The sequence below is a fragment of the Plasmodium relictum genome (assembly GCF_900005765.1).
Source record: "Plasmodium relictum strain SGS1 genome assembly, chromosome: 12".
Taxonomy (NCBI): domain Eukaryota; phylum Apicomplexa; class Aconoidasida; order Haemosporida; family Plasmodiidae; genus Plasmodium; species Plasmodium relictum.
In genome coordinates this window covers 1,202,192-1,216,710 of record NC_041690.1, presented here as the reverse complement: position 1 = coordinate 1,216,710, position 14,519 = coordinate 1,202,192, and the positions used below count along the sequence as shown (strand labels likewise).

The 14,519-nt window shown below is 18.1% G+C and overlaps 6 protein-coding genes across 6 annotated transcripts; 2 read left to right on the top strand and 4 right to left on the bottom strand.

Moving 5' to 3' along the window:
- Positions 1–1,097: 1,097 nt before the first annotated feature.
- On the bottom strand, positions 1,098–1,760 carry PRELSG_1232400 (SNARE protein, putative; the record flags this gene model as incomplete). Its single annotated transcript, XM_028678119.1, has 1 exon — positions 1,098–1,760. One exon carries the CDS (start codon positions 1,758–1,760, stop codon positions 1,098–1,100), a length of 663 nt encoding a protein of 220 aa, XP_028534440.1.
- Positions 1,761–2,505: 745 nt separating this feature from the next.
- PRELSG_1232300 (conserved Plasmodium protein, unknown function) lies at positions 2,506–3,387 on the top strand (the record flags this gene model as incomplete). Its single annotated transcript, XM_028678118.1, has 1 exon — positions 2,506–3,387. One exon carries the CDS (start codon positions 2,506–2,508, stop codon positions 3,385–3,387), a length of 882 nt encoding a protein of 293 aa, XP_028534439.1.
- A 535-nt stretch (positions 3,388–3,922) lies between these two features.
- PRELSG_1232200 (Appr-1-p processing domain protein, putative) lies at positions 3,923–4,938 on the bottom strand (the record flags this gene model as incomplete). The annotated part of the gene is made up of 2 exons (XM_028678117.1): positions 3,923–4,416; positions 4,629–4,938. The coding sequence occupies 2 exons, from the start codon at positions 4,936–4,938 to the stop codon at positions 3,923–3,925; spliced, it is 804 nt and encodes a 267-aa protein (XP_028534438.1).
- Positions 4,939–5,945: 1,007 nt separating this feature from the next.
- On the bottom strand, positions 5,946–6,436 carry PRELSG_1232100 (conserved Plasmodium protein, unknown function; the record flags this gene model as incomplete). The annotated part of the gene is made up of 3 exons (XM_028678116.1): positions 5,946–6,036; positions 6,139–6,223; positions 6,388–6,436. The coding sequence occupies 3 exons, from the start codon at positions 6,434–6,436 to the stop codon at positions 5,946–5,948; spliced, it is 225 nt and encodes a 74-aa protein (XP_028534437.1).
- A 980-nt stretch (positions 6,437–7,416) lies between these two features.
- GEST (gamete egress and sporozoite traversal protein, putative) lies at positions 7,417–8,423 on the bottom strand (the record flags this gene model as incomplete). The annotated part of the gene is made up of 3 exons (XM_028678115.1): positions 7,417–7,911; positions 8,009–8,157; positions 8,318–8,423. 3 exons carry the CDS (start codon positions 8,421–8,423, stop codon positions 7,417–7,419), a joined length of 750 nt encoding a protein of 249 aa, XP_028534436.1.
- Positions 8,424–10,493: 2,070 nt separating this feature from the next.
- On the top strand, positions 10,494–13,756 carry PRELSG_1231900 (conserved Plasmodium protein, unknown function; the record flags this gene model as incomplete). Its single annotated transcript, XM_028678114.1, has 7 exons — positions 10,494–10,548; positions 10,737–11,023; positions 11,223–12,973; positions 13,108–13,225; positions 13,412–13,476; positions 13,555–13,615; positions 13,685–13,756. 7 exons carry the CDS (start codon positions 10,494–10,496, stop codon positions 13,754–13,756), a joined length of 2,409 nt encoding a protein of 802 aa, XP_028534435.1.
- Between the last annotated feature and the right edge of the window lie 763 nt (positions 13,757–14,519).

The following is a 14,519-nucleotide window of genomic DNA, read 5'->3' as shown; positions in this document are numbered from 1 at the left end:
ATGAAATTAAAAAATTATTATTAAAAGTATTTTATCTTAAATTTTATATTCATTCTTCTACACATCTTTAATTCTTTGGTCTTAATTTTTTTTTTTTCTTTCAATGAACGCAATTACACTTTTAAATATAAAACAGAAATATAAAACAAATATTAAATTTAAGAACTAATTTTACCTAATATCTTTCTTCTTTTTATGTGTTCTTAATTTACATTTTATTAAAAGATTTTAAATATCATTATTTAAAGTATTTAAACAAAAAAGAATACATTAAAAATATTAAAGAAAGATAAATAGGCAGTAATGTTAAAAAAAAAATAATAAAATAAAGTTCATTAAATTAAAAATATAAAATAATCAAATTGCTTTATAACTATAAAAAAATTGTCTAATAAAAAACTAACAGATATCGAAAAAGAGTTTTTTTTTTAAATACAAGTAAAACTAAATATATATCTTTACTAGAAAAAAATAAAAAAATTAAAAGTAAAAATTTTGTAATTAAACAAAAATAAAAAAAAAAAATAAAATAAAATAAAATAAAATAATGAAGTACAATTTAATAAAATAAAATGAAATAAATATAAAATAAAAAGAATTTTTTTTTTTATTTCCTTCTTTTTTCCCTATATAATTAAAAATGAAAATAAGAATATCTTAACTTATTTCTACAAAAATGTTTAATATATTTATTTTGTTATTAAAAATTTAGGAAAAATCATATAATTAAATTATTTTATGATTTCTTTTTTTTTCTTATAAAACATTAATATTTTAAAAATAAAATAAAAATAATTTAAGATATATGTCAACAAATCAAATAAAGTGTACAAATACTTGTTATAAAGTAGCTACTATATTTTTATATAAAAAAAAAAAAAAAAAACATAATATACTATACTAAAAAAAAGAGAGTAAATAATAAAAAAATATATATATATATATTAAAATAAAATTATATATAATATAACAAGAACATTATTTAAAAAAAAAAGGGAAAATAAAAACTAAAATAAGCAGATCAATAAATATAAGCAAATTATCTTTGACATATTTTTACGTTAAAAAAAAATAAGAACAATAAAAAAATTATTATTTTATTTTTTTTTTTTTGGAATAGCAATTAAAGCTATTAAAATAATTAAAACAATAAAAATTAAAAGAGCTAAAAGACGAACAAATCTGTCTGTTATCGCTTCTTTAGCTATTTCTCTTAAAGTTTGTTTTGCATTAGTTATATTCTTTTCAACATCATCAATGTTGTCAGTTACTTCTTGTAGTTTTTCGTTCTGTATATTTAATTTATTTGCTGCTTCTTTGGTCATTTGTTCTGATTCGTCTACCATTTTTTTCATTCGATAAATAGATTCTTTTGTATGATCTTGAATTATGTCTCCTCTTACCTCTATTTCTTTTGGTGTTAAATATTTTTCTTTTACTATTTTCCTTTTTTTTTCTTCATTCTTTTCATATATTAATTTACTTTTTATAAAATCAAATTCCAAATTTAAATTTTCTAAAATAGACATTTTACCTTTTATTTTTAATATATGATTATTTTGATCTTTTTCTGGTAAATTTCGTACTTCAATAAAATAAGCATCTTTTGCTGTTTTTATTCTTTCACTAATAAAATTTATATCATTATAGTATTTGTTCGTTTTTTCTTCACATGATTCATTTTTCAGATCATTTAATAATTTTCTATAATCCTCTAATAAATTATCAATTTCTTCTGAATAATAAAAAATCTCATTCATTTTCTTTTTCGTTATTATCTTTAAAAAATTCAAAATTCTTTTTATCTGTTTTTTCTGAGATCTTCATAATTATTTTATATAATCATTATTTAGTAAACTCTTATATTTTAACAAAATTTTATGTGAAATTAATAAAAGAAAAAATATAAAAGGAAAATTTTATAAAATATATAAAAAAAGAGGAAAATAGCATTAACAAATGTTTTAAAATAAACTGTTGCTTAAAAGAATTATAAATTTTAATTAAACTACATTTTTTTATATATATATTAATTTTAGAGTATTAAATTTTTTTTTTATAAAAATAAGCTTTTCCACTCTTTTTTTGTTTTTATTTTTAATTATAAAAAGATATGCACAATTTTTTTTTTTTTTTAAGATTAAAATTATTATGAATTTTACAATTAATGCCATAAAGGTACAATTTATTTTTAAAAAAAAAATATGGAAAAAAAAAAAGAAAAAAAAAAGTAAAAAAAAAATATATACATATTTTTATTTAAAATTAATATATTTATTTTTTCTTAAATAATTCAAAATAAAAAGAAAAATATATAAAAGAAGAAAACATATTCCTATTTGTTAATTTATATAAACAAGGGAAAATTTCTTTGAAAATTTGAAATATAACTGAATATTTCGTCAAATAGCAACAGTTAGAATATTTTTTTTTTTAAAATGTAAAAATTATATATAGGAAAAACATAGATATAATAAAATTAAAGCATAAAAATATGTTATTACGATGAGTAGTTTAATAAATTATTCAAAATTTGAAAAATTAGAAGTAAGCTCATCAGATGAAGAAAATAGAAGTAGAAAACCTCAAATAACAACTCTAAATAATAATGACAAAGTAGTAATAGGACCAGACGGATTAACAATTTTAAAAAAAAGTACTGAAGAAAAAACAAATAAAAATTTAAAAAGCTTAGAAGGTGAAAAAACTAATGATAAAAATTTGGAAAGCTCAAAAAATGAAAATATTAATGACAAAAATAAAGATATTTTGAAAAATATGATTATTAACGGAGGTGTTATTCCATTTAAATGCATATGGAACCAGTCAATTCATTATGTTAGTGGTTATATAACTTTGCCATTACATAGTAAAGCGAAATATTTAATTGTAGAAATTTATGAAGATAAACTGGTTGTTAGAAAAAGAAAAAATTGTAATACATTAAATAGTGAGAGTAAAAACAAAAATGATTTAAATAATTATGATATTTTAATCAATAAATATTTTTCATTTAAAATTAACACGAATGAAGATACCCAGTTATGGGAAATAAAGAATATGAAAATTAATTGGCATAAACTTTTTTATTTATCAAATAAGATAAATAATCAAACTATTAAGTTTGATTTTGAAGAGAATATAGTTGAAAAAGAGGAAACATTTTTATATATTTCTTTGAAAAAAAAAAATGAAATAGAGAATTCATATGTATGGTGGGGAAGTTTATTTAAAGATGAAGAAAAAATAAATATTTCTAATTTACCTACTAGAATTTCAATTAATAAAAATAATAATAGTACTTCTTTTAAAAATGTATGGGATGAAGCTCATGAAATTTTCAAAAAAAAAATATCTAAAAAAAATCCATATCCTATAGATTCATAATATATCTTAGTGCTCATATAATTTAAGCTCCTAAAAAAAAAAATATTTAAAAATAAAAATAAGAAATAGAGATAATTATTCAATTAGAAAGGTATATAAATATATCATTTTCATGGAATAAGTTTATATAATAATTTTTTAAAGCAATAAAAATGTCAAAGTCTTATTAGAAGTATAAAAACAAAATTAATATTAAAAAAAAAATGTATATATAATATTTTCCTATTTTTACATTATTTTTTTTTTATTATCCATAAAGGATCCTCCCAATTTTTTACTTATTAAAAAATTAAACTCATTAACAAAGGAAAGGAAAAAAAAAAAATTATAATATAAAAGAAATTTAAAATAAAAATAAAAATTTGAAATGTAATTATAAAAAAAATGTAAAGTTAAAAATATAAAGTCAATAAAAAATTTTAGTTTAAAAAAATAAAATCAATAAATTTATGTGTGACCAAAAATCTTAACTCATATATAATTAAAAAAAAAAAAAGGTAATTTTTTACAAAATTTTTTTTAGACTTATAAATATTTATTTTATATTTATATCTAAGTAAAGAGGTATGGAATCTTTTAACAACATCCAATAAGAATCCGTTATAGTGCATAAAACTATTTTATCAATAGAATTAAAATTATCTTTTATTTTTAAAAATTCATAAATTCCTTCTAAACAACATATAACAACGTCATGTTTTTTAAACAAACTTATACCACTACCAAGCAGAGGGAAAATAATAGTTTTGAAGTTATTTTTTTTTGCTAGTAATAATATATCTTCATAAATTTTTTTTAATTTTATTGTTTCATTATAATATGGTTCAACTACATGTATAATGGATTTATATGCACTATTATACCCTTTTGTTATTATCATTTCTTTTCCTTTGTTATTTTCCCTAATTTTTTTCATATCTTCAAATAAAGCTTTCCCACATGTTTTTAAAAAATTACTTGAACAGTCATATCCATTACCTTCTTTCATTAGTTCGAAAACTTTATTTGTACCATTTATGATTACATCCCCTTTTAAATATGATAAATCTTGAAAGGAATTAAAAAAAAAACAAATAAATAAATACATATGTATATTTATGTCACTACAAATAATTATTTTAAAATTAAAAATTTATAATAAAACAAGAATAATTATAATAAATTAAAAATAATTAAATGAATGTATCATAATTTAATGAATATTTATATAGTACATATTAATATAATGTACACGCATATACCTCCAAAATGAAGAACTATTTTATTTAAAAGATTCTTTGAATTTTCATCTTTTTTAAAAACGGGAAGGCTATTTACGTCTAGTATTTTTTGCACATTTTTAACAGTAGGATATTCTTGAATAATATCATGGTGTTTCTCTTGTAATAATATTTCTATATCTTCTATTCTATATAGTTCATGACTTTTAATTTTTTTATTTTTTATTAATTTATCAATGCTTACTTTTTTATTTGTTTTAAGATTACATAAAAATATTTTATTTGACCAATATTGGAACATTCCATTTTTATTAACTTTAAAAAAAAACATTTTTTTCTATATAGTTACATTTTTTTTTTTAAAAAAAAAAATTAATTTAAAAAATTTTAGTATGTTTTTTATTTTAAATATATGAAAAAATATTTTGATATATTTAAAAAAAAAAAAAAATACTACATTAAAATTTTACTATTGCAAAATTTATTACTAAAAAAAAAAAAAAATTGAAGAAAAAGAGAAAAAACTTTTTTTTCTTTAACATATAAATGCATATACATAAATAATTTTTTACACTCTTTTATTAAAAATATAAATAAATTGTAAAATTTTAAATGGAATAAGTGTGAAGGCTACGTATTCAAGAAAAAAGAATAAATAAATAAATATATATATATATATATATATATATATATATATATATATAAATTATAAAAATTTATTTACACGTAAATAAAAGTATCAAATGTAATTAAAAAATGTGCATATATTTGTTTTTCTAATGTAATATATACAAATTTATTCTTTTAATTATTTATATAATTATAATTTTATTCTTAATCTAATTTTTCATATAATAGTATTAAAATTATTTACCTTATAATATTTATTTTAATAATATAATATATTATTGATAAATTATTTAATTTCTATCATTTCATTTTGAACATCTTTATATATTTCAATTTCTACAAACTTGCTAGCTCGTTCCTGAAGTTTTCGTTATATAAATTTTAAAACTGTAGCTTTGTACTAATATATAATTGTTATTTCAAAATAAAATTATTTAAAATTATTCCTAAAACTTGTTCAAATATATCTTTATCTATATTTATAAATAATTAATATTCTTTTTAATGAAAAGTCTTTTACTTATTAAGAATATACATAAATAAATTTTTAAAATTCTAGAAAATTTTAAATAGTATAAAACGAAGTATTTTTTTTTTTTTTTTAAATTCATTTATGAAGGATAAAAGACATTTTTTCAATTATATAAAATTTGCATTTATCGTATACTTAATATTATATTGTTAATAATTTTATTTTAAACTAAATTGTTATGATTTTAGTCTTTTTTGAAACTTTCCCCATGAATTAGATAAAAAAGAACATCTTTTATGATGAACATAATCAAGCATAATGTCCGCCCTATTAAACAGTTTTGAAAAATGAAAAAAAAAAAATATAAATAAATAATACCTTTCTAAAGAAATGAAAAAAAAAATAAAATACTTATTCTGATTTAATTACCATTCTTTTCTTCTTTTAGTAGTACAAATAAACCAGGATAGAGTGGAAATACCAATAAAATACAAACTCATTGTCAAACTTCTTTCTGTAAAATAAAAAAAAAGAAAATTATATAAAAGGAAATATACTTCGAACACATAATCATATGTACTACTGTAGCTATAATATTTACAAATAATAAATTTGATAATAAAAAATTGTGTTTATATAATCATGTTATATTTATAAAGATAAAAAATATATTTTTACGTAATTTCTCTATTTTAGATACTTCATTTTGAGAGCTATTTTCTGCCATTTTTGAAATAAAATTTTTTTATTGTTAAAAAATTGTAAAAAAATAGTAACTTCTTTTTTTAAAGAAATGAAAATAAAATGAAGATAACTTTAATATTTAGATATTTAAACTATTAAATTTTATATTTTTTTTTTTTTTTTCTTTTATCTCAATGGTTATAATTATTTTTATGTTAAATGCATGTTATCTTTTATAAAGGAATACCTTATTTGATATTTTTTAATTTCTTAAAAAAGGGAAAAATAAAAATAAAAAAAATAATAATTTATTTACATAAATAGTAAAAGGATAATAAAAAGTTATGATTTATAAAAGATTTTTATTTAAAGTCTTATAATACTTTATGTTATTTATTTTTCCTTTTACTTAATATCTAAAAATAAAAAAAAAAATAAAAATATTTTTTATATTATTTGTGTAATTAGCTAATTATATTTTATGGATTTATATATTCCAACTATTAAATTGTATATACATAATGCTAAGCTGAAATTTCTTAAATTCAATCATTATTATTGTGTTAAAACGTTATTTAATTTTCCATTATATAAAGATAATAGAATCAAATAAAATCAAATTTAATAAAATAAGAATCAAAGAAATAAAGTAAAAAATAAGATATAAAATAACAAATTATAATTATTAATTAAATTCTGATAAATAAAAAACATATTGTATCTTAATTCTCATGTCTGATGAATTATAAAAACTATATAAAATGCCACATTGAGAAAAATTATATATATTAATTATAATGATCTACAAAATTATAATTCTTTTATTGTTTCTTCCAAAAAAATATGATTAAAATTAAAAAAAGAAATATATGTATAAGCATGATGGAAATAAGAAAATACTAAAAAAATAACTGAAAAAAATAAATATCTTTCTTTAAATAATGTAATAGTAACTCATCACTTTGCAGTAAAATTATATGGCAAAGAGAAATTTTAACAACATTTTTTTTTGTATTCTTTAAATTAATCTTTTAATATAGCTTTTTCTTCTTTTTCAAGAATGTCAATCTCTTTTTTATCTTTTGCTAATTCATCAAGAGCTTGCATTTCATCTTCAAAGTTTATACTGTTTTCTTCAGCATATTGATCAACTTTATTTCCAAATGTTGTATATAATCTATCGATTATTGGAGTTGCTATTTTTTTAGAATCTGGATCAAGTTTCTCAGTTGCTTCTAGTGTTTTTTCCCTCCATTTTTTTATATTTCTTCTTATGTATTGGATAGCTATTGGTAAAACTAAGCTTCTCATTAAAATTTTAAAGAAATGCTGCAACTTACCCTTATGTTTATGATAAAGATCCACTATTTTTTTTTTTGCCCTTGCTCCTAATTCCTTTACTTTTTTTCCAAATTTACTATTATTGAATTTCTCTTTTAATTTCCTAAAAAATATGGTTTGAATGAGCGCTATGTTATGATCTTTATAGTGATGTGGATCAAAAATTTCGGCGTCATTCTGAAAAAAAAAAAAATAAAAGTATTCAATAAAATAAATATATGATATGTAACAAAAAACAAGATATAAGATAAAATGTTATATTTCATTTTTTTACTTGAAGAAGGATCATCATGTTATTTGAAATTTTATCGTTTGATATATTATTTCCTAATTTATCAACAATTTTTTTAGATACCAAGTCTAAAAATGATTCAAATTGGTTATCCCATAATTCCCCAACTCTACTTGAAATCTTATCACCAACTAAAAATAGAGAAAAAAAAAAAATTATTTTTTTCTGAAAATTTTATATTTCAATTATAAATCTAAGAAAATAAAGTTTATCTTTGCTTATGCTGATATTTATAGTACATTAATAAATATATATGTTATCGATATGTTTTATATATATTATATGAATTACTTTCAATGTAAGTGCTGGGCATGTAGCTCATAGAATGAAGCTGTATAGCTCTTAAATGAAGAGCCAATGTAAGCAAAAGGCCAAAATAATACATAAATGTTTTCATTTTTTTAAAATTATCACGAAAAAAAAATAAAAAAAATAAATATAAGAAAAAAATAAAAACAAAATTTTAAACTAAAAATTTTAAAAGTGTATTATAAATTATGGGTGTGTATGTAAAAAATAAGATCCATCAAAATGAAAAAAAGATATTTAACCAAGAAAAATTTTTTTTCATAAAGCACTTGAATAGTTATAAAAGATTAATGAAAAAAAGTAAATTAAAAGAATATTGATTATAAATTTTTTAGGATATATAAATAAAAAAAAAAAAAGACATTTTAAATTTAAAAAAAAAAAAAAAGTAGGACACTAAGAATAAAATAATCCCACTTTTGAGCTAGCATGTAAATTTTTTTTTTTTTTTTTTCAAACTATTTAATAATTAAGTTGAATATACTTTCACTTATTTTTTTAGCTTTTACATGAATAATTTTTATAAAATTACGCACATAGTTAGGCTTATTAATTCTCAATGTTCTCAAACCAATTTATTATAGCTAGCTACTTAAAGGATTATTTTAGAATATGCATATTAATATGAGAAACAATGGAAAAATAACTTAATTATTATGAATTTATATTGCATGATATCACCTTGTTTATAATAAAATAAAAAAAAAAGCTTTTTGTTTGCATGTTATACTATTATTAACTTATATCAAAATTAATGTTAAAGATAATTCACATGGGTTAAAAAAACTGAATATATATGTGTCTAGCTAATTCACAATAGTAATAATTCATTTTATTAATAGAAAAGCTTTTCTTATTGCATTTTTATTTTTTACATTGTATTACACACATATAAACTCTATTATTTGGATCCATAACCCTGTAAAAAATTCAAGCTTTTTCAGTTTTTAATTTGATAAAGTTTTTATTATAACTGTTAAGTAACATTTTTATTTATATATTATGATTTATTATAAGGTCAACATTATAATTTTTAAATTTATTTTATATTTTTCATGATAGCTATTTTAGCTGATAGAATACAACTTTATATTCGATAGATGAAGAAAAAAAAAATGACGTATAATTAAGAGCATTAACAACCTTTCAATCTTATAAGCTGGAAAATAGTAAATATTGATATATTCCCTTCTAATACTTTAAATGCACTTTTTATTTTTATTAAGAAGTTTCCAAACAATAATAAAACTTTAATTTTGTATTCTTCAAATAAGTGTGAATAATGAAAGATGTATTTTTTTTATTTATATATTATTTTTCTCTTGAAAATGGAACATTTAGGATCACTATTTTACGCATTAAGAATATTGGCAAATTATTAAAATATTTAATGGATACGCACTTTACGAGTAATTAGAGAAATAAATTATTTTTAAATATAATTGTATTTCTATACCTGCAAATAATATTTCTCTTAATCCATTATTTATCCTTTTCAACAACAAATAGCATTTGCTCAATTTTTTATATTCTTTTTATTTTTAATGTTTTAACGAAAAAGTTAAAATGGAATTTAAGTGCTATGTCAAAATATTTTTTTTTTTTTTTTTTAAACTATATTGAATCAATAATAATAAAAAAAAATATTCACAAATAATGCAAACGTAAATGTATAATTTAAATTTCGTAAAAATGTTTCAAATTAAAAATAAATAATAATATCTGTTATTTTTTATTCACTAATTTCTTACTTTCGTGCACTTAAGAAATCCATTTTTTTAATTTTAAATAATATTATTTTTTTAATTACCTTCACTGATAATTTTTGAAAGTCATCTTCATTTTTTAAATAATTATTAAGAAAAATAAAGGAACTTTTTTTTTAGTATTTTTATTAAAGAATGTTCTTTAGCATTTCCATATTAAGAATCAATAAAACACATAATGTGTGCAAATTTTTGAATATAGCCAGATAAGAAAAAATATTTTTTTTAATTTTAATATCATTTTAACAATTTATTGAATATTTTAAATATTAAAGTTTCTTTTTTTATTTATTTTTTTTTTTTTTATTTTTCTTTTTTTCTTTTTTTCTTTGTTTCACTATTTTTAAATATAGTTATAAATTTTATATTTATGTAAAAAAATAGAAATAAAAATGCCTACTATAGGAGAAAATAAATATAGAGATAAAGCAAACGCATTCATAGATGGTATGCATAATTTGTGTATAGAAAATACATTTTAAGATAAAAAAAAATTGAATAATTGAGAAAATAATAACTATGTTAAAAAAAAAAAAAAAGAGAGACATCTAATTTTATTGTGGAAATATGACTAAATTTTATGATACTTTAAGTATTTACTTTGTTTATATATTATTGAGTATTTTCTTTTTCAGACGCAAGAAATTATAAAAGAAAATCGATTGATGAACAAGATGATTATTCAATAGTTCAAGAATTACTCTATCTAAATAATGAAAAAAAAAATATACAGCATACACATAAAGAAAATTTATTTGTAAATGTTGAATTAGGTTCAACTCGTACTAGTGCCATAGGATTAAATTTTTTAAATGATGGTAATACACACGAAAGAAAAACTAATGAATCGAAGTATATTAAAAGTTATGAGCATTCTAATGATCAAAGTGAATATAGTTTAGAATCTCCTTTAAATGAATTGGTAAGATTGTATTAATATATTTCATTTTTTCTATTATTTCATCACTTTTCCTAATTCAATTTTTATTTATTTAATTTCAATATTTCAATTAGTTTTTTTTTTTTTAAAGTTTGCATATATTAATTTTAATATACACAAATATTTATCTAGATAAATTTATATAAATTGTATATATTTATATTCATATAAATATTTACAGCAAAGGTATCAGTTGACTTTACTAAAAAAAAGTAATCCATCTTGCCCTAAACCGCAAAAAGTAATACAAATTAAAAATGATGTTGAAAAAGAGGGATGTAAAAAGGTATCAAAACATGAAGAAAAAATTAGAGTTAAAAATGAAGATTCAAATATAAATATTTCTATAAAAGAAAATATCAAAGAATGTAATAATTCTAATGAAGTAGAGATGCATAGGCGTGATTTACGAATAATTCCTAGGAGAAATTACAATGAATTGTTATCAAATGGAACAGAAGACTCTAGGTTAAATAATCAAAAAGTTATCAATTTAAAAAATATTGATATTCAAGATACTATGAAAAATAGTAATTTCATGAATAATCGTGGAATAAAAGATTTATCCAAAATACAGAAGAATGATAACAGTAATTATCATAATATGTTATCTTATGATGTTAAAATTAAAAGGATAAATTCTAAAAGTAAGGGATATGACAATGAAAATACAAAAAATGACTGTAGTAGTAAGAATAAAGCATATAAATTAGATGAAGACACATTTCATAATGATTCAAACAAGAAAAATAAGGAAAAACATAAAATATTAATTCACAACTCTGTAGACAATTCAGCTATTAGAAACAACCATCTTAAATGTAGTGATAATGCATATGAAAGTTACGTAATAGAGAAGAAAAGTCAAAATTTAATTGATAAAAAAAAAATAGATGATACAAACGATTACGATGATAACAATGAGAGCAATGTATATGACAATTTGCATAAAAATATGTTATATGAAATTTCAAAAAATAGTTATACAATGGATCAAAATTGTATGATTTACAAGAGAAAAAATTATGAAAAGAATAATATAATAGAAGAAAATAATTATATTCATTCTAATAATGATCAATATATCAAAAAAAATAATCATAGATTAAATAATACACATATGGGTTTTTCCGTCGTTCATAATGATATTGATGATACAACTATGAATAATAATAAAAATGAAATAAAAATTATAGAAAAAAATGAGTCAATTTTAAATATAAATATTCCTAATAAAAGAAATAAATCACATGAAAAGATTGTTGATCCTAATAAAAATGTAGAATATGACAAAAATGCAAAAACCTTAAACAAAAATAAAAATGTATCTAATATAAAATTACAAGATAAGAACAATTATGATAGGGTACAAAATACGAAATCTTGTAATAGTACTCCAAATAAAAATGTGAATACAATTAGAAAAAATTTAAATGTTAGCTCTAAAATAAAGAACGATAAAACAATAACATACATTACATTTGAAGAATTAACAGATTTTCAATTTGAAATCAATATTGATAATATCAGCGAAATGGTAACAGAATTAGTAGAGCCTCCTAAAGATCAAGAGTGGACGAAACAAATAGAAATTTTAACTAATTTAAGAAAAATTTTAAAATTTTACAATAAATTATTTTTTGAAAACCAAGTAAAAGAATTGAGAAAAATTGTTAGATCAATTGTAGAATTATTAAATAGTCCACGATCAAGTGTGTCAAAGAATGCATTATTATGTTTATCTGAATTTTATTATATTGGGAAAAAAAAAACGGATAGTACTTTAGATGATATTATTTTACCATGCTTAAAAAAAGCACATCAAACATCAGTTGATTTTTTAAGTAGCGCTGCTAATAATACACTATTATCTATTTGTAATTCATGTAGTGAGAGTAAATTGATTCTCTATTTTATTAAATTAATTACATCGTAAGAAAAAATTACAAAAATAAAAATTATTATATATATACAAAATAATTATGACAATATATTAATTAAAATTAATTAATATAATTTTCAATATTATCTACATTTACATATTATATTATTAAATTTCTTTTTAGAAAACAGAAAACATACAATTTAATATGCTTGAGATGCCTAATTGCTGTGATTATTAAATTTGACCAAAATATTATTAAATTTAAGGAAATAAATAAATTAATAGAAGCCATTTTAGAGGTTAATAAATTAATAAAGTTTTACTTTGTATATATATATATTTGCATGCATTAATATTGTTTTGAGTACATATTTCATAGAGAAAAAAAAGATAAAAAAGTATATATTTACTTAGAATTTCTTATTTCTTCTTTTTCAAGATAAAATGAACCACATTTATAATTATAAAAATAATCTTTATTTTAGTGTACTGCAGGAGGAAGCGCTGAGATAAAATGCACATCTAGGGTCGCTTTAGTAGTATTAGACAAGTTAGATTTAAATATTAATATAAATTACAATATATTATATATTATTATAATTTTTTTAATTTTTTTTTTTTTTCTTAGTATATATCCAATAAAAAAATTGCGAAGTAAATTAAACCTTTCCATGGACACAATAAAAAAAGTAAGCAATTTTGTTTAATTTTATATGTTATGAATTTAATTATTTTTCCAAATATTTTTTTTATAACAGATAGAAAATTTCATAGAAAGAACATCAGAAAATGAAATTGATTTAGTATTAGGAAAAATTAAGTTTAATTAAATATTAAATTCCCAACGTTATTAAAGCTTTTTTAACTAAGTATTATTTTTCTTTTCAATTTGTGTTTGGTTTTTCATCATTTCAATTAATTTTTCTTTTTTTTTTTTTTTTTTATTAGCATCGCTTTACAATAATTTCCTTTTTCTTTATTTTTTCTTATTATTTTTCCTATTTTCTAAATTTCAATTCTTTATTCCTTTTTAGATTTTTTTTTTTTTCTTACACATATTTGGTTTAAAGAATTATTATTTGTTGAAATTTTTTGAAAAATGTGATATATGTAATCTTTATTTTTTCTTCCTTCTTTTGATTATAATTTATAGTTTAATACTTATTTTTGTTCTTTTAGATATATACCTTTTTATGTCTTTTACACATTTATATTTTTTATAAAAAATAATATCTTTTTAAAGTAAAAAGTATTTTAAAATTAAATTTTTAATTTTTAAAGAACATCTTAATACTTTTACAAACTAAGAAAAAAAAAAAAAAAAGAATTAAATTTTAATTATATCATTTTAAAAATGATTTATGAAGAAAAAATGCTAAAATAATAAATAAAAATAATTAATGATTACTAGGAATATTCAAAAATGACACTTTCTTTAATATTTATAATTCTTTTAGCATCATGTAATCAAAAATAGTGGTAAAAATATTAACATTCTGATTATGATGTTTTTAATATAAAAGAAGAAAATTTTATTATTTTGTGATACAAAAATTTCTTAATTGTATTTTAGTTGTATATATTTGTTCCGTT